At 42.2% G+C, this 23,167-nt stretch overlaps 1 protein-coding gene across 2 annotated transcripts in view; it reads right to left on the reverse strand.

The window, feature by feature from the left end:
• Window positions 1-16,454: 16,454 nt before the first annotated feature.
• SEMA3A (semaphorin 3A) overlaps window positions 16,455-23,167 on the reverse strand; it is a 274,816-nt gene continuing 268,103 nt past the window's right edge. The window contains exon 17 of one of the 2 annotated variants that reach the window (XM_073652330.1): window positions 16,455-21,995. In XM_073652330.1, coding sequence (XP_073508431.1) covers window positions 21,540-21,995 — 456 coding nt within the window. In that variant the 3' untranslated portion in view covers window positions 16,455-21,539. The remainder of the gene's footprint in view (window positions 21,996-23,167) is intronic. The other variant, XM_073652329.1, reaches the window with a different exon arrangement.

Genomic DNA, 23,167 nt, shown 5'->3' on the forward strand with positions numbered 1-23,167 from the left:
CATGCCAAGATGCCGCCCACCTGCACCAGTCATTGAACACTGTCAACTAGCACCATCAGCAAGCATGCCCATGTCCTTGTCCCAGTGCAGCGTTCAGTTGTCCCTACCCCAGTCCTTGGAATGCAAGCGCAAATACGCAGCCAACGCCCCACAGGCCACACTACTAACATTAGACGTGCCCTCAACAATGCAGTTACTGGGAAAGTCCACCTAACCACGACCACGTGGACAAGTTCTTGTGGGAAGGGACGGTACATCTCGCTGATGGCACATTGGGTTAATATAGTGGAAGCCGGGACCCAGTCGGACCTTGGGACGGAATACGTCTTCCTGACGCCGAGGATTGCGGGCCCTGGGTCAATCAGGTTTGCCCCCACATTTTACAGCTCCTGCACCTCCTCCTCCTCTTCAGCCTCCATCTCCAAAATGACCACATCAGTCGCAAGCTGGAAGTACTACAGCACTGTCTCGGCCAAGCGGCAACATGCTGTGCTGAAGTTCATATACTTAGCCGACAAACTGCACAATGCTGAAGAGTTGTGGACAGCTCTGAAAGAGTAGGCGGATCTGTGGCTCACACCACTGAACCTAGAGACAGGCATGGTTGTGTGTGACAATGCCCGGAACCTGATGGCGGCTTTGAGTGAGGCGAGCTCACACACGTACCATGCCTGGCCCATGTGCTTAACCTCAAAAGGTTCTCAAAACCTACCCGGATCTGTCGGATCTGCTTGTCAAAGTACGCCGCCTGTGTGCCCATTTTAGAAAGTCAGCTACAGCTTCCGCTGACCTTGCCGTGCTTTAGAAGTGTTTGCAGCTTCCAGCTCACCGACTGATCTGCGATCTCCCCACTTATTACAGATGTTGGGAACGATTTGTGAGCAGAAGAGGGCAGTTGTTGACTACCAGCATCAACAAGGCAGTCGGTTTTCCGGTCAGACTCCACACATAAAACCTCATGAGTGGACATGGATGTCAGACATATGTACCATCCTCCAAAACTTTGAGGACACCACCAAGATGGTGAGCGGCGATGACGCCATAATTAGCGTCACCATCCAGTTTCTCTTTCTTTTGACACTCTCTACTCACAATTAAAGAGTATGCATTGCAGGAGCATGATGAGATGGAGCAAGGAACCATACAGGGTGATTCCACACAGCCCAGCCTCATCTCATCAGAATGTGGATTAGGTGACAATAAGGAAGGAGGAGAAGGAAGAACATGAGCTAGTTCCTGCGCTATAGACGATACTACCTGCGCAGCTGTCATACCGTCTTTTCAACGTAGATGGCCTGAGGACAGGGAGGAGGAGGATGAGGAGGAGACCATGGTCAGTCGTCCTCTTCGTGAGAACACGGAAGTCTTGCCTCTTTGCAGTCTGGCACACATGGCTGAATTTATGTTAAGCAGCCTTTCCCTTGACCCTCGCATTATCCAAATTTTGGGTGACTGTCATTATTGGTTGGTGACACTTCTAGACCACGCTACAAGGAGAACTTTCTGTCTCTTATTCCCGCGCCGGACAGGCCTAATAAAATGGGGCAGTACAAGAAGGTCCTTGTTGAGGAATTATTAACAAAATTTCCATCTGAAAACGCTGGCAGCAGAGGTCACAGTTCGTTGGACAACCAAGGAGTACAGGCGAGATAGACACAAATGTAATCCAGCAGAGGCAGAGGAACACTGTCAAAGTTCTGGGACAGTTTTCTCATACCCTCCCATTGCACAAGCCCTGAGGCGGGGGGTAATCTCCAAGGAGGGAAAAGTTGCAGAAGATGCTGAGGGAGTACCTTGCCGACGGTACCAACGTCCTCCGTGATTCCTCTGTGCCTTATACACTGTGTTCCAAATTATTATGCAAATAATATTTTCTCAGATTTTCCCAAATTACCCATATGAATTGCAGTCATTGTAATTCTCCAGTCAAATAACTATTAAGAGTACAGCTGAAAGGTTTTTGTACAAACTGCCTATGATAACAGTATATTTTTAAAAAATAAAAAACTCAAACTGCACTCAAAATGCATGTTCCAAATTATTATGCACAGCAGAGTTTTCAACCTTTTCATTTTAATAAAGAACAAAAAAATGGTCATTTTTGAAATTATAAGCATTAGCAGGTTATTACAAACTGAAATCAAACAGTTTTCAACTCAAAACTTTATTCTAGGTGATGTTACATTTTCACATAGGACCGCTTGTTCGAAAGAAGCTTCTGAACTCTCTCGTCCATTGAATTTGTCAGGTTTTGGATGGTTTCTGCTTCAATTGTTTTGCATGAGGACAGAATACCCTCCCAGAGCTGTTGCTTATATGTGAACTGCCTCCCGCCATCATAGACACTCCTTTTGATGATGCTTCAGAGGTTGTCAATGGGTTTGAGGTCAGGGGAGCATGGGTGCCACACCATAAGTTTGTCCCCTTTTATGCCCATAGCAGCCAGAGATGCAGATGTGCTATGTGCAGCATGAGACGGGGCATTATCATGCATGAAATGATCTCGATGGTCCAGATGGATGGAGTGGAGGATGGCTGGTTGATGGACACCCCATGCAAACACGGCTATGGCGCTAACAAGGAGGAGGTGGAGTAACGTTTTGGGCTGGAATCATGGGGAGAGAGATTGTCGGCCCTTTTAGGATCCCTGAAGGGGTAAAGATGAACTCCATAATGTATGTTGAGATTCTCAAACAGCACTTCCTTCCATGGTTCAAGAAGAAGAACCGTGTATTCTGCAGCAAGATCATTTTCATGCATGATAATGCCCCGTCTCATGCTGCACATAACACATCTGCATCTCTGGCTATACTGTTATCATAGGCAGTTTGTACAAAAACCTTTCAGTTGTACTCTAATAGTTATTTGACTGGAAAATTACAATGACTGCAATTCATATAGGTAATTTGGGAAAATCTGAGGAAATATTATTTGCATAATAATTTGGAACACAGTGTAATTATTGGGTATGCAAGCTGGACACGTGACATGATCTGGCTCTCTACGCCTTGGAGGTCCTGGCCTACATTACCGCTAGTATTTTGTCAGAGCTGGTTTTTATTGCCGCGGGTGGCATTATAACCGATAAGCGCTAACACCTGTCAACTGAAATTGCTGACAGGCTGTCACACTGTCACAGAATACTGGAGGTAGGGGGCCTAAGCTGACCCTAAGCTGGGGCCCTGACTAATCCCTCATCCTGGAGGTACTGTTAAAGGTACAGAGGTCCAGGCCGCCAGCGTAACCCCTACCTTCTGAGGATCCCTGCACCTAAGTAATCTAGTCCTGAGAAGGACCCCGATCACAACAATAGGGAACCAGAAATAATATGCCCACACACAGTATTTAGACGAACGAGACAGTACAAGGGAAAAACCAAAACCACCTTGCATACAACTTCTAAACAACTACAACAGAGGGAACACCAACGGGAAAGGAGATAAATGATAAAGCGAGGAAAGGGAAAACACACTTCCAAATACACTTATCTCAGCAACTCCAAACACCACGATCCGCTCTGTAAGTCTGAATGAAAAGCTTTCACCGACACCTCCCAAACAGACCTGCAGGAATATAAAGGAGTCTCACTAAAGAAGCATTGATTGCAGCTGGGCGAGGCTGGACCTCAGCTAGCCCAGAGAGAGAGAGAATTAACTCCTACACTGCCGAGAAAACACAAAGCACCAACAAGTCAGCTGCGAGAAGTCAGGCTGTGTACTCGTGACGATCTTCGTGGCAACACACCCGTGACAGTACCCCCCCTTCTACGAGGGGCCTCTGGACCCTCAGGGCCAGGTTTATCCGGGTGAGTCGTGTGGAAGGCCCGAACTAATCGGTCTGCGTTAATATCCGACGCAGGAACCCACATCCTCTCCTCAGGACCATACCCCTTCCAATGAACCAAGTACTGAAGGGACCGGCGATTAAAGCGTGAATCAATGACCCTCGATACCTGGAACTCCAAGTTACCATTGACAACCACAGGAGGGGGAGGTAAAGGTGACGGTACCACCGGCGCCACATACCTCTTAAGCAATGATCTGTGAAACACGTTGTGAATTTTAAACGTAGGGGGGAGGTCAAGACGGAATGCCACCGGATTAATAACAGAACTGATTCTGTACGGCCCGATGAACCTGGGACCCAGTTTCCAGGAGGGAACCTTAAGTTTAATATTCCTGGTAGACAACCATACCTGATCGTTCACACTTAGGTCCGGACCAGACACTCTCCTCCTATCAGCCATACGTTTGTATCGGTTCCCCATAGTATTCAGATTCTTCAGCACCCCTCTCCATACTGAAGCAAGAGATGAGGAAAATCGTTCCTCCTCCGGAACCCCCGAAGAGCCCCCCCTACTGAAAGTACAAAACTGGGGGTGAAAACCATATGCCCCAAAAAACGGGGACTTACCAGTGGACTCGCTCCGCCTATTATTGAGAGCAAACTCTGCCAGAGGTAGGAAAGAAGCCCAGTCCTCCTGGTTCTCTGACACAAAACACCGAAGATATGTCTCCAAGCTCTGGTTCATACGTTCCGTCTGACCATTGGTCTGAGGATGAAAAGCCGACGAGAATGACAAATGCATCCCCCGCCGTGCACAAAACGCCTTCCAGAACTTGGACACAAACTGAGACCCCCGATCAGACACCACCTCGGAGGGTACCCCGTGAAGCCTCACAATCTCCCCAATGAACACCTGCGCAAGAGTTTTAGCATTAGGGAGAGCCGGAAGAGCGATAAAATGTGCCATCTTGCTGAACCTGTCCACTACAACGAGTATGACCGTTTTACCCGAAGACGGAGGGAGGTCAGTAATAAAGTCCATAGACAGATGAGTCCAAGGACGCTCCGGGATCTTCAAAGGTAAGAGGGCCCCAGACGGACGGGTATGTGAGGTCTTAGAGCGCGCACAAACCCCACAGGACGCGACAAAAGTTACCACCTCTTTATGTAAGTTAGGCCACCAAAACCGACGCGAGAGGAGATCCACAGTTGCTTTACTCCCCGGGTGTCCTGCAAAAACTGAGTTATGGTGTGCCTCGATCACCTTTTGTCGCAACTGATCTGGAACGAACAGTCTCCCCGGAGGTCCAACAGGGGCGTCTCCCTGAGCCTCCAATATCTCCTCCTCCAGCTCAGAGCATACTGCCGAAACCACCACCCCCTCCTGAAGAATAGGAATCGGGTCGTCCGTATTCCCGGCCCCAGGGAAACTACGAGATAAGGCATCCGCTTTTACATTTTTAGACCCAGGACGATATGTAACGACGAAATTAAACCTGGTAAAAAACAATGACCACCTAGCTTGTCTGGGATTCAGACGTTTAGCGGACTCCAGATATAGCAGGTTCTTGTGATCGGTGATGACGGTGACCGGATGAACTGCCCCCTCCAAAAAATGGCGCCACTCCTCAAAAGCTAACTTAGTGGCCAACAGTTCCCTATTGCCAACATCGTAATTCCTCTCAGCGGACGACAATTTTTTAGAGAAAAAGGCGCACGGATGCCACTTACCAGGGGACGAACCCTGTGACAATACTGCTCCCACCCCTACCTCGGAAGCGTCTACCTCTACAAAGAATGGCTGAGACGCATCAGGTTGAATGAGTATGGGTGCCGAGGCAAAACATTTTTTCAAGGAGGAGAATGCTTGACAAGCCTTGTCAGACCACCTAGAAAAATCCGTCCCCTTTTTAGTCATGTCTGTGAGAGGCTTAACCATGGACGAGAAATTACGAATGAACTTCCGGTAATAGTTAGCAAACCCCAGGAAACGTTGTAGTGCCTTAAGATTCTCCGGCCGATCCCACTCAAGAACTGCCCGCACTTTCCCAGGGTCCATACGAAAACCGGACGCTGAAACCAGGAAGCCTAAAAACTGGAGTTCCTGTACGGCGAACACACACTTTTCCCACTTGGCATACAGTTTATTATCCCGCAAGATCTGTAACACCTGTCTAACGTGCTCCTGATGAGACACCAGATCCGGCGAGTAAATTAAGATATCATCCAGATATATGACAACAAACTGTCCCACCAGGTGGCGAAAAATATCATTAACAAAGTGTTGAAACACCGCCGGGGCATTAGTCAGACCGAATGGCATGACAAGGTTCTCATAATGCCCCTCCGGAGTGTTAAAAGCCGTCTTCCACTCATCCCCCTCCTTCATCCTAATCAGATTGTACGCCCCCCTGAGATCCAACTTAGAGAACCATTTGGCGCCCACGATCTGATTAAAGAGATCGGGAATAAGTGGGAGCGGATACGGATCTCGGACCGTAATCCGATTAAGTTCACGGAAATCCAGGCAAGGGCGTAGGCCTCCATCTTTCTTCTTAACAAAGAAGAACCCCGCGGCCACCGGAGAAGATGAAGGTCTAATATGCCCCTTAGCCAGACTTTCAGAAATATAATCCTTCATGGCCTGCCTCTCAGGACCAGAAAGGTTATACAACCTAGCTTTAGGTAACTTGGCCTCAGGGAGCAGTTTTACAGAACAGTCATACACGCGATGAGGAGGTAGTTCCTGACACCCATTCTCCGAGAATACATCCTCAAAGTCCGCCAGAAATGGAGGTAAGACCCAAGGAGTAACCGCACCGATGACCGTGTTCATGCAGTTTTTATTACAGAATTTACTCCATTGGCTTATCTCTCTGGTTTGCCAATTAATAACTGGGTTATGCTTAGCTAACCAAGGAAGGCCCAACACTATAGGAGTGGGAAGACCCTCCAACACGTAGCAAGACAACAGTTCTTTATGTATGGCCCCCACTTGAAGTTTTACGCCATGCACAGCTTGCAAAAAACTTCCCTGACCGAGAGGTCTGGCATCGATCGAGAATATGGGGATGGGTTTAGCCAACTCACTCAATCGCATACCTTGAACCCGGGCAAACCGAGCATCAACCAGATTAGCCCCGGCCCCACTATCCAGAAGAACAGATATCCTCTCAGTTCTCGTACCCACCACCACCTCCGCCGGTACGAGAAACTGAGACGAACCTAGGGACGAAATACCTACTCCCAGATTGCCGTCCACCACACAACCTGGGATCAACAGTTTTTTCGACGACTCTTTACTCTGCAAGGGACGGGATGGACACCCCCCAATAAAATGTCCCTTTTTCCCGCAGAGAAAACACCTTCCTGTCTTATGGCGCACCACCGGTCCCCTTCCCCGAAATGATGTCCCTCCTAATTGCATAGTCTCCTCCAGACTGACCAGGGGAACCACCATATGAGGGGACCTTGTAGGAGGTGGAGACATTACAGGGGGTAGAGTTATCCCGCACCTCTCCCGAAGCCGTCTGTCAACGCGAATAGCAAGGGCCATAGCGGCTTCCAGTGACGCGGGAGAGTCATACTGTGCCAACACATCCTGTAATTTGTCGGATAAACCATGACAAAACTGGCTCCTAAGAGCCGGGTCATTCCACTGGGTGTCCGTGGCCCACCTACAGAACTCCGAACAGAATTCCTCCGCCGGACGATCTCCCTGCTGAATCCTACGTAACTTAGACTCAGCAAGGGAGATCCGATCTGGGTCATCATATACGAGTCCCAGAGCAGCGAAAAACCTATCCACTGACTGGAGAACCGGGGAGCTTGGGGGAAGAGAGAACGCCCAAGATTGTGGGTCCCCTTGTAGGAGCGAGATGACAATTCCCACCCTTTGTTCTTCACTGCCCGATGACCGAGGCCGCAGCCGAAAGTACAATTTGCATGCCTCCCGGAAAACAAAAAACTTGTCCCGCCCCCCAGTGAACCTGTCAGGGAGAGCTACTTTAGGTTCTGGTCCGGCTTGCTCCAGAGGATGCAAAACCTTGGACCTAACGTCCGCCAGCCCCATGGACAAACTCTGCAACTGCCGAGCTAGACCGGCTACTGGATCCATGGTAGCTGGAGAAAAACTAAGACGGTCGGTGAAAATGTCACACTGTCACAGAATACTGGAGGTAGGGGGCCTAAGCTGACCCTAAGCTGGGGCCCTGACTAATCCCTCATCCTGGAGGTACTGTTAAAGGTACAGAGGTCCAGGCCGCCAGCGTAACCCCTACCTTCTGAGGATCCCTGCACCTAAGTAATCTAGTCCTGAGAAGGACCCCGATCACAACAATAGGGAACCAGAAATAATATGCCCACACACAGTATTTAGACGAACGAGACAGTACAAGGGAAAAACCAAAACCACCTTGCATACAACTTCTAAACAACTACAACAGAGGGAACACCAACGGGAAAGGAGATAAATGATAAAGCGAGGAAAGGGAAAACACACTTCCAAATACACTTATCTCAGCAACTCCAAACACCACGATCCGCTCTGTAAGTCTGAATGAAAAGCTTTCACCGACACCTCCCAAACAGACCTGCAGGAATATAAAGGAGTCTCACTAAAGAAGCATTGATTGCAGCTGGGCGAGGCTGGACCTCAGCTAGCCCAGAGAGAGAGAGAATTAACTCCTACACTGCCGAGAAAACACAAAGCACCAACAAGTCAGCTGCGAGAAGTCAGGCTGTGTACTCGTGACGATCTTCGTGGCAACACACCCGTGACACAGGCTGACTCTTATAAAAATGAACAAGGGCTGGATTGGACCAGACTTCTCAACACCACCAAATGACAGCAGCGTAACATAAACTCAAATTCAGTGTCTATTTTTTGGGAGGTATAACTCTATTCCCATCCACCTCTGTCTTCACACCCAGACATGGGTACACACTTCCTGATTTTGTCTATTTGCTCTAGTCCATCTCCTTCTCCGCATCCTCCACTACCATATCACCACCATATGTACCATATCAACATATCTACGTCTCTTGCAAGGGACATTAGAGTTCCTCCAAATTTTTGGCAGCCGTTGCTTCACTGCATAGGCAAACAGTATTGGAGACCCACTTCCTAAAAATGGGAACATTGTTTTTAGGAGGCCCTTTGACCTCTACGTCTCTTGCAAGGGTCATTGGAGTTTCTCCACATTTTTGGCAGCTGTCGCTTCACTGCATAGGCAAACAGTATGGGAGACACACTTACTAATAATGGGAACATTGTTTTCAGGAGACCCTCTGACCTCTATGTCTCTTGCAAGGGGCACTGGAGTTCCTCCAAATTTTTGGCAGCTGTTGCTTCACAACATAGGCAAACAGTATGGGAGACACACTTCCTAATAATGGGAACATGGTTTTCAGGAGGCCCTACTTCTCTTAAAAGGGGCATTGGAGTGTCTCCAAATTTTTGACAGCCATTGCAGTCACTACATAGGCAAACAGTATGGGAGACCCTCTCCATTCTAATGGGAATATGTCATTACAGAGGCTTACCTCTAAGTGTCTTTAAATTGTTAGTAGCTTTTTCCTAAATTTTGGCAGCTGTTGGACTCATTGTATACCCTTTAACTGAATAGCAGACCCTCTCCTTTCTAATGGGGACATGTCATACTCATTACTGTGGCCCACCTCTATGTGTCTTTAAATTGTTAGTGGGGTTTTTCCAAAATTTTAGCAACGGTTGGATACACTACATACCCTATAACTGTATAGCAGACCCTCTCCTTTCTAATGGGAATATGTTGTTACTGTAGCCAAGCTCTATGTATCTTTAAATTGTTAGCATTTTTTTTCCTAAATTTTGGCAGCTGTTGCACTCACTGCATACCCTATAACTGAATAGCAGACCCTCTCTTTTCTAATGGGAACATGTCATTCTCGTTACTGTGTCCCAGCTCTATGTGTCTTTAAATTGTTAGTGGGGTTTTTCCCAAATTTTGGCAGCCATTTCAGTCACAGCGTGAGCATTACCACTATAGGAGACTCGCTCCTTTATAATGGGAACATTTTTTTTACTGAGACCTTCCTCTATGTCTCCTCAAAGGGGTATTGGGTTGCGTCCAAATTTTTGGCAGCCCTTGCAGTCACAGCATACGCAATAACAGAATAGGAGACTCACTCGTTAATAATGGGAACAACAATGCATAGCCGACTGATGGCTCTCTAAGAATAGTAAGGCTGTAAAAATAGTATTTGTGACTTTCACAATCCCTCCTTCAAAAATTAAACAGGATGTATCTGATGATGTTTCACACACCACATTGCCAGATAAGGTTGTAAAATGTTAAAATGAAATTTCCCGGTGAATGCATTTGTCTTGGTTGAAAGCAATGCAAAAGTGCAAAAATGCATCAAAAATGCTACTTGTGAACATAGCCCAAGGTGTGAAGAAGAATTTTTGGTTTTGGTTATTTATTCTGCCTTATATGCGAGTCATTATTCTGGAAAGGATGTTCCTTAACATATTTCCCAGGAAAATCCATTTTGGTTTAATTTTTGTATGTTTTATTGTGAGTCCATAAAAGTGGCGTAATACCTCTGACAACATTGTTGACAGAAGTGACCTGGGAGTCAGTAATGCTTCCTGTGGTCTTCCCCATGCTGTTCCCATGTCATTTGAGCACTGTTTTCATTGATTTATGCAATTTTTAGACCCTCTGCAGACTGCTGGGGGGTGCCGTCGGAAAAATGCTTGAGTTTCCCATAGACTTACATTGGGCTCGTTACTCGGACCAAGCACTCGAGCATTCCAATTTGCTTGACTCGAACAATGAGTGCCCGAGCATTTTAGTGCTCGCTCATCACTAATAATCATTCTTCTGTGAACGAAACCAGTGATGTGCTATATATTCTATGATACACTTTGCTTCCCACTAATAAACTTGCCGGAGACAAAGGAGGCCAGTTGTGACCTGCATTTGGTGGTACATCTGTTCAGATGCCAGTGGTGGTTGGGCTTCTGCTGCTGATAGCAGCTCCATATTCTTAGCCATGGTATGTTTTTTTTTTACACTATCAATTAAATTACCATTTCTTCTCTTTCTTTTACCATACATTTTGGACAACCCTTATTTTAGAACCTGAAATTGTTGGAGTAGTGGTATTGCAACCACTCAGGGAAAGTCAGGAATCGATATACAGGAAAGCAGTATAATCTTGCAGAATTTAGCAGGTAACGCAGTCAGGGAAAACCAAGAGTCGATACACAGGAAAGCAGTATAATCTTGTAGGAGGCAGCAGGTGAAGAGCTTGACTAAAGACTGGGAGCTCAATAATCTCGCAAGGAGGAGGTACCAGGCCAGGTTTCAATAGGGTGTGCAATGAGGAACGCCAAGGATTAAGCCAGCCAATCAGGATCAACACAGGTTGGAGCCACTCAGGAACACCACACATACTAGAATCTAGTTTAGCCAGAAACTGTCCAGCGAGCAGAATAGCTCAGAGGGAAGAGCTGCCACCTGGTGTACAAGAGCTGCTGGGTCCTTACAACTTATTTAACAATTGCCATAAAGGATGCAATAAGAAATGCTAGTTAAGTAGGTACGCATCCAAAAAGCAGAAAGTGGCAGCAGTATAGGTGTGGCATGTATTGTTGTCAATTTGGACTTGCAAAACAGGTGTAAAAAATAGGCATGTCTACATTTTTTTTCAACAAAATTGAACCCTTTTCCTAAAATTAACATAATAAGAAAAGCTAGGTAGGCAAACGTCCAAAAAACTAGTACATGTAATTGAGGGCTGTATTACTCTAGAGTATGGATGTAATATTTTACCAGTAAAACAAATATGTAAAATATTAATTGATTGCAACTCACTCACTTTGTGAAATAGACAGTCACAGTTAAATGTCTGAATCTGGGGGAATTTTATTTTGTATTTAAAAAAAAACAATTATTTACCCCTTCACAAAAATGATTGCACAAGAAGCACAAAAACTCAGTTCAGTGACTTGGGGCAAACAAACACATCATCTGATAATGATTTCAGATTTAATTCACGGTGTGAATTACCTCTATGACGGACTCCTTGCCAGAGACGGACTACACCTCAACAAACCCGGGAAACACACATTCGCCAGGAGACTCGCAACACTCATCAGGAGGGTGTTAAACTAGAAGAAGAGGGGATGGGAAGAAAAATGCCGGACACGAACATGCAACTAGGTAACATACTAATGAAAGATATGAAGTGCGACAAAGAAGGTCCAAGACAAGATACTTGGAAGGGAGGTAAGAAAATTTCTAATACAATCCACAGGGAGAAGATTGGAACAAAACAAAATCGTGTAAACTGCATGCTAGCAAATGCCAGGAGCCTGACAAACAAGATGGATGAACTGGAAGCAGAAATATCTACAGGTAACTATGACATAGTGGGAATAACCGAGACATGGTTAGATGAAAGCTATGACTGGGCAGTTAACTTACAGGGTTACAGTCTGTTTAGAAGGGATCGAAGAAGTCGGAAAGGGGGTGGTGTCTGTCTATATGTAAAGACGTGTCTAAAGCCTACAATACGGGAGGATGTATGGGAGGGAAATGAGGAGGTCGAGTCCTTATGGGTGGAGATACATGGGGCAAAAAACAATAATAAAATTTTCATAAGAGTCTGTTATAAACCACCAAATATAGCAGAAGCCACAAAAAGTCTATTAATGAGACAAATAGACGAAGTAGCAAAAAATAACGAGGTGATTATTATGGGGGACTTCATCTACCCCAATATAGACTGGGAAACCGAAAGCTGTAGATCTCAGAAAGGAAACAGGTTTCTGTCAATTATCAAAGACAATTATTTGTCACAACTTGTGCAGGAACCAACTAGAGGGACGGCCCTTTTAGACTTAATATTAACTAACAGGCCAGACAGAATAACTGAGGTGCAGGTCGGGGGGCACCTGGGAAATAGTGACCACAACATTATACAATTTCACATGTGCTTCAGTAGGGTGCCCAGCAAGGGAGTCACAAAAACACTGAACTTCAGGAGGGCAAAGTTTGATCAGCTAAGAGATGCCCTTCACCTTATAGACTGGGATAGTATCTTTAGTAATAGGAGCACGGATAGAAAATGGGAAATTTTCAAAACAGTCCTACATAGTCACTGTAGAAGGTACATACCTTATGGGAATAAAAGGGCTAGGAATAGGAGGAAGCCAATGTGGCTAAATAAGGAAGTCAAGAGGGCAATGAAAAACAAAAAAAGGGCTTTCGGTAAACTTAAACAAGAAGGCAGCGAGGAAGCGCTAATATCTTATAGGGAAAAAAACAAAATCTGTAAGAAACAAATAAGAATAGCAAAAGAGGAGACAGAGAGACTAATTGCCAAGGAAAGTAAAACGAATCCCAAACTGTTCTTTAACTATATAAACAGTAAAAGAATTAAAACTGATGTAGTTGGCCCATTGAAAAATAACCTGGGTAAAATCATAGAGGGTGATGAGGGTAAAGCAAACCTACTCAATAGCTTCTTCTCCACTGTTTTCACAAAAGAAAACAATTTATTGGAGGAAATGCAGAGTGATAAAGTAAACCCTCCGCTAAATATCACCCACCTAACCCAGGAGGAAGTTCAGAAACGCCTAAATAATATCAAAATAGACAAGTCACCAGGCCTAGATGGCATACACCCCCAGGTACGAAAAGAATTACGTAATGTGATAGACAGACCGCTGTATCTTATATTCAAGCACTCTTTATGGACAGGGACTGTCCCACTAGACTGGCGCCAAGCAAATGTGGTACCAATATTCAAAAAGGGGTATAAAAGTGACCCTGGGAACTATAGACCAGTAAGCTTAATGTCTGTTGTGGGTAAATTGTTTGAAGGATTTCTTAGAGATGCTATTGTAGAATATCTTAATGATAATAACTGTCTAACTCCATATCAACATGGATTCATGAGGGATCGCTCCTGCCAAACAAACCTGATCGCCTTCTACGAGGAGGTGAGCTCACAGCTGGACCGGGGAGAGTCAGTGGATGTTGTATACCTTGACTTCTCCAAAGCGTTTGATACCGTGCCACACAAAAGGTTGGTTTATAAAATGAGAATGCTTGGTCTGGGGGATAATGTGTGCAAGTGGGTAAATAGCTGGCTGAGTGATAGAAAGCAGAGGGTGGTTATCAATGGAGTAAGCTCAGGGTGTGTCAGGGTTACTAGCGGGGTGCCTCAAGGGTCTGTCTTGGGCCCTATATTATTTAATATATTTATTAATGATCTAGTGGAAGGGTTGCATAGTAAAATAGCAATATTTGCAGATGATACTAAACTTTGTAAAGTAGTTAATACCGATGAAGATAGGGCACAGCTACAGGAGGATTTAGATAAATTGGGGAGTTGGGCCAAAAAATGGCAAATGGGGTTCAATGCCGATAAATGTAAGGTCATGCACATGGGAAAGAAAAACAGCAGTCACCCATACATATTAAATGGGAAACCGTTGGGGAAATCTGACATGGAGAAGGACCTGGGCGTCTTGGTTAATAGCAAATTAAATTGGAGTGCCCAGTGTCAGGCAGCAGCTGCGAAGGCAAATAGAGTCATGGCATGCATCAGAAGAGGAATAGGGGCATATGATGAGAACATTGTTCTTCCTCTGTACAAAGCACTGGTAAGGCCGCACTTAGAATATTGTGCACAGTTCTGGGCTCCGGTGCTCAGGAAAGACATATTGGAGCTAGAGAGGGTACAAAGGAGGGCGACTAAGGTAATAAAGGGAATGGAGGGACTAGAATACCCAGAGAGGTTGTCAAAATTAGGCCTATTTACGTTGGAAAAGAGAAGGCTTAGGGGAGACCTCATAAACATGTATAAATACATCAGGGGGCAGTACAGAGATCTCTCCCTGACCTGTTTATACCAAGGATGGTGACAAAGACGAGGGGGCACACTATGCGTCTGGAGGAAAGGAGGTTCCTGCACCAGCATAGAAGGGGATTCTTTACGGTCAGAGCCGTGAGACTCTGGAACTCTCTGGGAGAGGAAGTGGTAATGTCCAACTCACTTAATGAGTTCAAAAGAGGCCTGGACGCCTTTATTGAGAACAATAAAATTACATCTTGTGCTTAGTTAATTAATCCAGGGATTTAATCTGACTGCCAGATTGGTGTCGGGAAGTGAATTTTTCCTCAATGATGTAAATTGGCCTATACCGCATGGTTTTTTGTTGCCTTCCCCTGGATCAACGCTGCGGAATAGCTGCAGTGCACAAGAAATAGGCTGAACTGGATGGACGCTTATCTTTTTTCGGCCTTATAAACTATGTAAATACACCATTGTGCTGTCTTGCTTCTGCATTTGTTTGTATTAGGAATAAAGAAAACAAATGTTTAATTGTAATTCAAATTCAGCAGGAGAGATACCGGCTACAATATATCACTAACCAATCACACTGAGTCTTGCACTACTGCGGCCAACTTCAATAGAGCTCTACATACATATTAGACTAATGACCTGCTGATAATGACGAGCTCGGCTGTCAGTCAAATCTATTTGTGAGCGCTGGACAATTGATTGTTAGGAGAGTTAATAATTTGGTATGCCCACATTTATTCGGATGATTCTTTTGTTCTCCCTGAGATAAGCTCTTTCTAGACATGCATGGCAACAGGTCTCTCATAGGACATGTATGGCAGAAGGTCTCTCATTGGAATTCACAAGAATCAAATAGCAAATTATTCGAATTGGTCAGGACATGTGAATTTCATAAAATTCGATTTGAACTGAATTTGCATCAAATCGATTCGGTCATCTCTAGGAGCGAGCATCTCTACAAACATGGCTACTGTAAAAGGACCATACCTGCTTTTATGGATCTTGATCCTGGGAAGCAACAGTGATTAACATTGTAGGAACTGCAATGTAAAAGCCATATACATGTATAAATGTAAATTTCTGCTCATAAAAACTGTACCCCGATTCATCAAAGCTTTTTCACCCAAAAAGTGGAGTCAAAGCTTTGAAAATGGTGGCGGTTTCACACCAGGTTTTTTTTTTTAGCTCTGTTGAAATGGATGGAGCTGGGGCGCGATAGGGGCACGGCAGAGGTGTGACACCACAGCTTATATAATTCATGATGAGCTGTGGCATCAAAGACTGGAGGAAGATTTCCCGTGTAGCACATGGAGGCGCATGCCACTCATCAAATGCTCCAGGTTCATGAAGATATGAAATAGCTTTCATAAGAAAGGGTTATGCAAGGTGTACTACCTGAATAAAGCTGCATCATCTTTGGCTATAGTGTCTCCATTGATGTAGGTAGAAAGTTAAAAGTATTGCAAGAACCACAATAAAATTCACACAAACATCATTCTTTATTAATACTGAAATACTTAAGTTCTAACTAATTTTTAGTGTGTGAGCATTCACCAGCACATATTACGTGTACTAGAAGCATCCAAGGACTCAAACACTGAAATATATCATTATTACCTATACAAGTAAAGAAGTTATTTTAGATAGGTATAAATGCAAGTGATGGGCATGTTCATAGAAACTATGGTCGCTTTGCTCAGGACAGCTGATATTATCTGGTCCGCTTCTCATTTAGATCATAAAAATACGGAGGGTATTTTATTTTGAAGAAATGTTTATTTAACAACTGAATACATGCCAAAAAGAATAATTTACAGCAGCAAGTCTTAATACATTTCCTCTCCAGTTTTGGATTTCCCCATACAATGCATTGATAAATATTAACAATGAAACATAAGCACTTTGTTCTGCGGCTTGTTGATAGAGACACATTAAAACAGCAAAATTACCACTGCTAAGCCACAGTATGCGGCTGACGTTGGGGCTTTGTACTGTATGAATATACTTGTACATGAGCACATTGAAATGGAGTACCTATGGTTATCAGTACATTACACTGTACCTCCCCTAACTATTGAAAAAAATATTTACATCTCTTTTGGCTAATGTTCAGGTAGCAAAACCAAACTATTTAAACACATACAATTGATATCACTAAATACTGCATAAAATGGGATCAGATACTTTCTTCACATGCAAATAGTTGCTTTGAAGTCTTTTTACATACAGTAGTTGCTGTAAGTGGGCCATGAGTCTGTACAGTGAATGCAAAGCCACATTTTGCACAATCTTCGTCTTTGCTGTCCAACATTATAAAGTTGTCATGTTTTATGGTTTATGAATATGATAGTGGAAGACCGTTTCGAAAATGTACAGAACTATCTATATATTGTTACGGTATGTGCTTCCCATTTTTGGCTCAATTGCTTTTCTAGAGCAAATGTATAACAACTACTGCACGCTGGATAGCTGTGCGATATCCCATTGGTCATGTTCTCTATAAGTAACTGGATTAGTAAAATTATTGTGCTGACACACAAGTGCCATTGATATGGTTGAAAACCACATTGTGCTACCACAACCATTATGAAGAAGCAAAAAAAGAAAGTGGCGTCCATATATTCTGAATAAAATGCATGCTTTGGATCCATGGCTTTGGCCAGAAAGTTTTTTTCAGATTCTGCCGCACCAAAAAAATATTTCCGCAAACCTATATTTCTATTTTGTCAAAGAAGCACCATAAAAATCCATTTATATTAGGTAAATATTTTATTACGTTATCATGCAATCAGAATGACATGTGAAATAAATACATTACAAATGGCCTAAATTGTGATCCTGGTTTAGAAGAATCGTACTTGCTATTCATTTGTTCTTGCCCATCTACTAGACTTCCAAAGGCATAAAACTATCAATTGAAGAAATGTATAGGCAATATCGAATAATTAGTTACATATATGATAATTAATGAGTGGCCTGTGGCAGTTTCCAATTACCACAAGTTATTTTCTTCTTTTACACAATTTATAGTAAATCTATGCACAATAGATGACATTACTTAGAAAATAAAGGAAATTTAAAGGAAATCTGTCAGCAGGTTTTTGCTGCTTCATCTTATAAGAGAAGTTGAATCCAATGATGTATCACTTAGCTTACTTGGTGCAGCCATTCTGGCACAATCATAGTTTTTAGATTTACCAATAGCTGAGAAACCTGCTCCCGCTCACATCAGGTTCTGTGTGTATATTTTCTATAGACAGTGAACTGCTTATCACAGGATGGGGTGGAGTTGGACAATCTGGCACGTAGCAGCTAGTCACAGCAATGATAATGTCCTAGTGATAAAGCCTTCATTATAAGAAACAGCACACTGCTTGATAAGTGATACATCCTTGAATTTGTTTTTTTAGCCTCTACTTCAAGCTGTCCTCAGATTACATAGCAAAAACCTGCTGACAAATTCCCTTTAATGGTAGCCAGTCTATAAATAGTGATACCCTCATACTCCATATGATGAATTGATCTTATCAATTGTATATTGACAACTTAAATCTGTACTATTGAAGTCAGTTACTATAATAATACAAATACCAAATCAAACAGATAATTGTAATATCACTAAGGACATAAATATTTTTCTATTAAATAAGATGTATGGGACTATAAGATTTGCTAACCGACTATCTGACATCACCAAAGATATGCCTGTTCAGGTTGGGCATGTTACTTCTATGGTGGGAAAAGGGACAATTTGGAAACTTTGGTAATTATTCTGTTGATAAAAAAACAATAAACTTGTATAAGTTGAAAATGATCCAACCTGTCTGATCCCTGTGGCAGGCGAGGCAATCTGCTAACAGGATAGGCATAAGGCAGTTAACGGTTAGCTTCAGCAAAATGTTAAGGCTATATTGAGTATTATTTAAAATATTAATATACAATCACCCAAGAAAAGAAAAAAAAACAACTCTGGGTATAAAGAATATTCTGCATGTTACTTTGAGCTAGCCAAATGTCATTTTAATTACACTGTGATTTTAGCCATAAAATAGGTGTTAGTGGTGGTTATTAATAGTTCACCATGTAAAATATGTGGCATTTATGGTGAAAGCAAATAATGAATACTGTGCCATTAAACACTGTAAAAAAAGTCACAATTAATCCAAAATTTCAGCATAAGTTTAAACTGATATTTTTTATAAAACATGTAGCCTGCTTGTAAGAAACTGTACTGTACATTAGAAGGTAAAAGATAAAAATAAATATACAAGGGAAGTATTAGAATAAAATTAATAATTGGCATTTGTGCTTTAGTGCATTTACGTGTAAAAACCTGGGTTACCAAAAATCCTGCCCATCAGTATTAGTTGTTTAATTTTATATTTTTTTGGTGCCTCAACTGATGACAACTGATGTCAAAGTGGCATCAATTGTCATCAAGCTTTACAGGGCTTTTCGATATGGCTCTTTGAAGGGTCAGGCTCAAGAACTGATGTGCCAGATACATGTGAGCTATCCCACAGCAAACTATGGAATCTGTTCTAGCATCAGTTTCCTTTTGGCATTTCATTGCCATGAAGATTGGAAAAAGGCCGAATTGCTGGATATATGAAAACCCAGTCTTAGACATTTTTATAAGTGACATATCGAACAGCATCCTTTGGAGAATAGTGAAATTATAGTGAGGTAAAGGAACGTGCAGCATACAAAACAAACAATACGACTTCTAATGAAAATTATATCAAGGTAAAACATTAGGTATGACAAACTAATTCTAAACATTGAAATGTAAAAGAGTGACATATACTTAGCCTTTAATTTCTACAAGGTTGCACCCCATCCTAATGGCTCCACTAAATAAAAGTTTGTTATTTTGTAGCATAACTCTAGAAATGCTGACTGACAAAAGATCTCCACGTGCAAAGTCTACAGGAAACCATTGCAGGTCTTGCCCAAGATATTGTCCAAGCTATAGTCTCCCCATGCAGCACAAATGCATGCCCCGCCAAGTTACTTGTCCATGTTTAATAGATGGATGGGGTGGTGGGAAAGTGGTGACAGTTTTTAGAATTTGCTACAGAGCCCAAAATATTCATTTCAATATATCGTATGGTAAAGTTGGGTAGTTAAGTATGTACATTTTTATATTTTTAAACTTAAACATTGCAAAACTTACATTTTAATCCATCATTTCCCAATTGCTTGTTAAAAAAGGAGACTCAATCAACCATTTCTCTATTTTTTAGCTTTAGATGGAGCTGACTCTCAATAAGGAAATGAGCTTCGTATGAAAATTTTATTGGCAATGCTCCATGGAAAAATGATTCCAATTAGCTCTCGAAAAGAAAGAAACTCTCAAGTACCACCTATTTAAAATAGCTACTCTATATGTCAGGGTCTGATACAAAAGCTGTGCAAGTGGTATTTCACTTAGCTATCCAAGTGTTGCTCTACAACTAAGGAGTTGATAGTACCCCAAAACAGGCTGTCTGTACGTGGGATTTTGGACTGGCTGGTCATCTTACAAGGCTTGTTAAAGGTTCAGACATTGAATTATCAGGTATCTTAGCTGCCATTTGTGAGTTTCTTTCTTCTGGAGAGAGCTAATTTGCTTATTTTGTAGGTAACCATATTATACTCATCTGGTTATTCAAGTAGATGACCAAAAACCCTAACTTGTTTACTCAGTATGGATACTTTACATTGTAGACTGAAGTATGTCCTTTCTGTCCAACACATCTATTATTTTTGATATATTAAGTAATAATTGGTGACATTGGTCACCTAACTAGTGATAACCAACCTGACATAATAACAGTCTGTGATCACCTTTGGTTTTACAACGTTCCCAAGGCAGTTATCACACAAGTGAGTGGCATAATTAACGCAATTTATCAATCAACCAGTTGCTAGAGTATAATCAACATGTTACTAGAGTATAATAGCCTACTGCTTTTCTTATTTTGTTAGATACACCTTGGATCCAAAACACCCTTTAATCAGAATATTTGTTCTTTACCTTTGCATATAGTTTCTTTTTAGCTTGCCAAATAGGTAGAATATTTAAATGTTACTCGCATGATATAACATGGCATCCCTTTGTTAAATATTCAACGCATTACTTTAAGAAAAAATGTTAAGTCAAAAATAAAATAAAGATATTTTCTTTTCTTTCAAGAAAAAAAATGCGTGCAAGACAAAGAATAATGTGCTACAACTAATAAGAAGCCAAAAGGAATAACAAATTACATTTACTGCATATTTGTTGTAGTATGTTTAAATTAAGGTTTAGTAAATTACAATTTAAGGTCAAAGCTGGTTGAAGATATCAGTAGTAGATCAGTTAGCACAACTTGTTTGCTTGGAGGCAACCAAGTTAATGTTGCAGTTTAAGGTTTGGGTTTTGTACATTCCCAGGCATCATCCTATCTCCTCATACCAAATATGCACATGGTAGTTAGACAAAAAGCAAATAAGGTGTACAATCTGAACATATTGTTAACAAGGATAGTGAATGTCATATCTAATTCCATAACGGTGTTCACGACTGATGCTAGGCTTTTCTCATTTCAATGGCAAGATGGTAAATGAAAAGTTTCTCCTTGGAAAAGGAAATAAATGGAAAAATCTGAAGAGGACTGCTTCAGAAATGGGAAAACCAAGCTGAGACGCTTTGTCTGTAAAATCTTACATTTTGTCTATGTAGTCTAAGTCTATTTGGAAAGTCACTAATGTATTTTATTTAGACTTAGCAGAAAGTTTTGTGAACTTTCCACTCTGTAAACATCCAAATAATGCCATGAAAAGGTTCATGAATATTGCATTTTTTTCCAGTTTTAATGTCTATACAAATCCTACTCGGATGAGGTTTGAAGAGGTAATGTGGATTAGACACTCCTTGGTGCCCTTTCAAATTCATGGGTCCTCCTATTTCTGCCCTTCTTATTTTCTTGTAGGTGCTTCCATTTGTTGGGGCTCACTTGGACATTGGCATTTTTTTGCCGGCGTTGTTTGCGGTCTCTTTTCCATACTTGCTCACAAAATTCATCCATACTGTTGAGATTTGGGTGGTTGATTAGTTGCATGAAGTCTCTGTACCAGATCTTCTGTGTGGGCGACATGCTGTTTGATGGTTCTTTGTGCTTGTGGTTTTCTCCGTCATCATCTTTGTGTAGAAGTTCATCTAAATGCTCCGTATCAATAATTTCTAGGGTTACTTTGAGGAGTGTTTGCATAAATCCATGTTCTACTGCAATACAATAATAGATTCCTGAATCTTTTTTCTTTAAGGTGCGAAGGAGAAGACCATGATCTGTTTTTATTGTACGATCATCCACTCTTATCTGTAAAGAAGGAGAATAAAATTACAATTATATCATATGTAGATTTTAGAAATCTTACATTTTAACTACTAGGAAAATCTACATTGTTTTAAATAATATAATTTTTATTTTGCCTAGCACACTTTGTGTGATAGACTTTTTTTGCTTGCGTCCTGAAGCTGCATAAAGGTTAGCATAGCAGCTACTGACCACTAAATCAATGTTACTGTATGTTATAAAAGTACAAAAAAAGTAGTTGGGTTAGTTGGATTTATTGATTGATGCTGATATTTTCTAAAGACTGACTTAAAGGGGCAGACCTGTTGATGACATTTATCACCTATACACAATGGGGCCCAAAATTCTTCTGTGCAAATAGAACCATGTCTACAGGAGTAGTGGTCATATTAGATGCACATGCTTACTACAGCTGCGCTCCGTTGACTTTGGGACCCCTATACTTATAATATCAGCTGTATGACACCCCATCATCATACATTCATCATCTATCTTAGACAGGTGAATTATATTCTTTTGGGTCAACTAGAGCTGAGCAGATTGCTTCACACAAACCAGGTCCATGGTCCAGGTCAGTGCCCTCTGGCTGTGTACAGGAGATGCATATATATCCTGAGCTTCTGGGCTCCCAGCATGGAGTTTGATAAGCTGGCCTGCTGTGACATCTGTGCAGCGTGCGGTACCCAGGTGACATCTCACCACCTTGACTAATCATAAGCCGAAACTGGGACAAGGAAATTCAGGCAGCTCCTATACATGGCCAGAGAGCACTGACCTGGACCTTGGACCAGGATTGCATGAAGAGAACTGCTGCTCTCTAAAATAAAATAATTAAAGAGTATATTGGGTGGATATAATCACTGTACTGTAAATATATTAAGCCACAGAGCAATATTAATTTCCATGCTCTGGCCTAGAGAAGCAGCAAACACACAAGCAATAATATACATTTCACTACAGTTTTTGTCCGTCCACTAGGAACATTTGTAGTAATATTTTTTTGTTTGGGATTATAAATCACTTTATAATTATAGCAGGCACAATAGAAGCACTTATCAGAGGAAAAAAGGAACATTTGATAAGCCACCATTTGTGTGAATCAAACTGATACTGAATCACCTTTCCAACTTGCTCTAATTACCCAATAAAACACATTCAAACTTTAACCATCCCTG

The sequence above is a fragment of the Phyllobates terribilis genome, unplaced genomic scaffold (genome assembly GCF_046119375.1).
Source record: "Phyllobates terribilis strain yellow unplaced genomic scaffold, ASM4611937v1 Scaffold_11__3_contigs__length_659146591, whole genome shotgun sequence".
Taxonomy (NCBI): Eukaryota; Metazoa; Chordata; class Amphibia; order Anura; family Dendrobatidae; genus Phyllobates; species Phyllobates terribilis.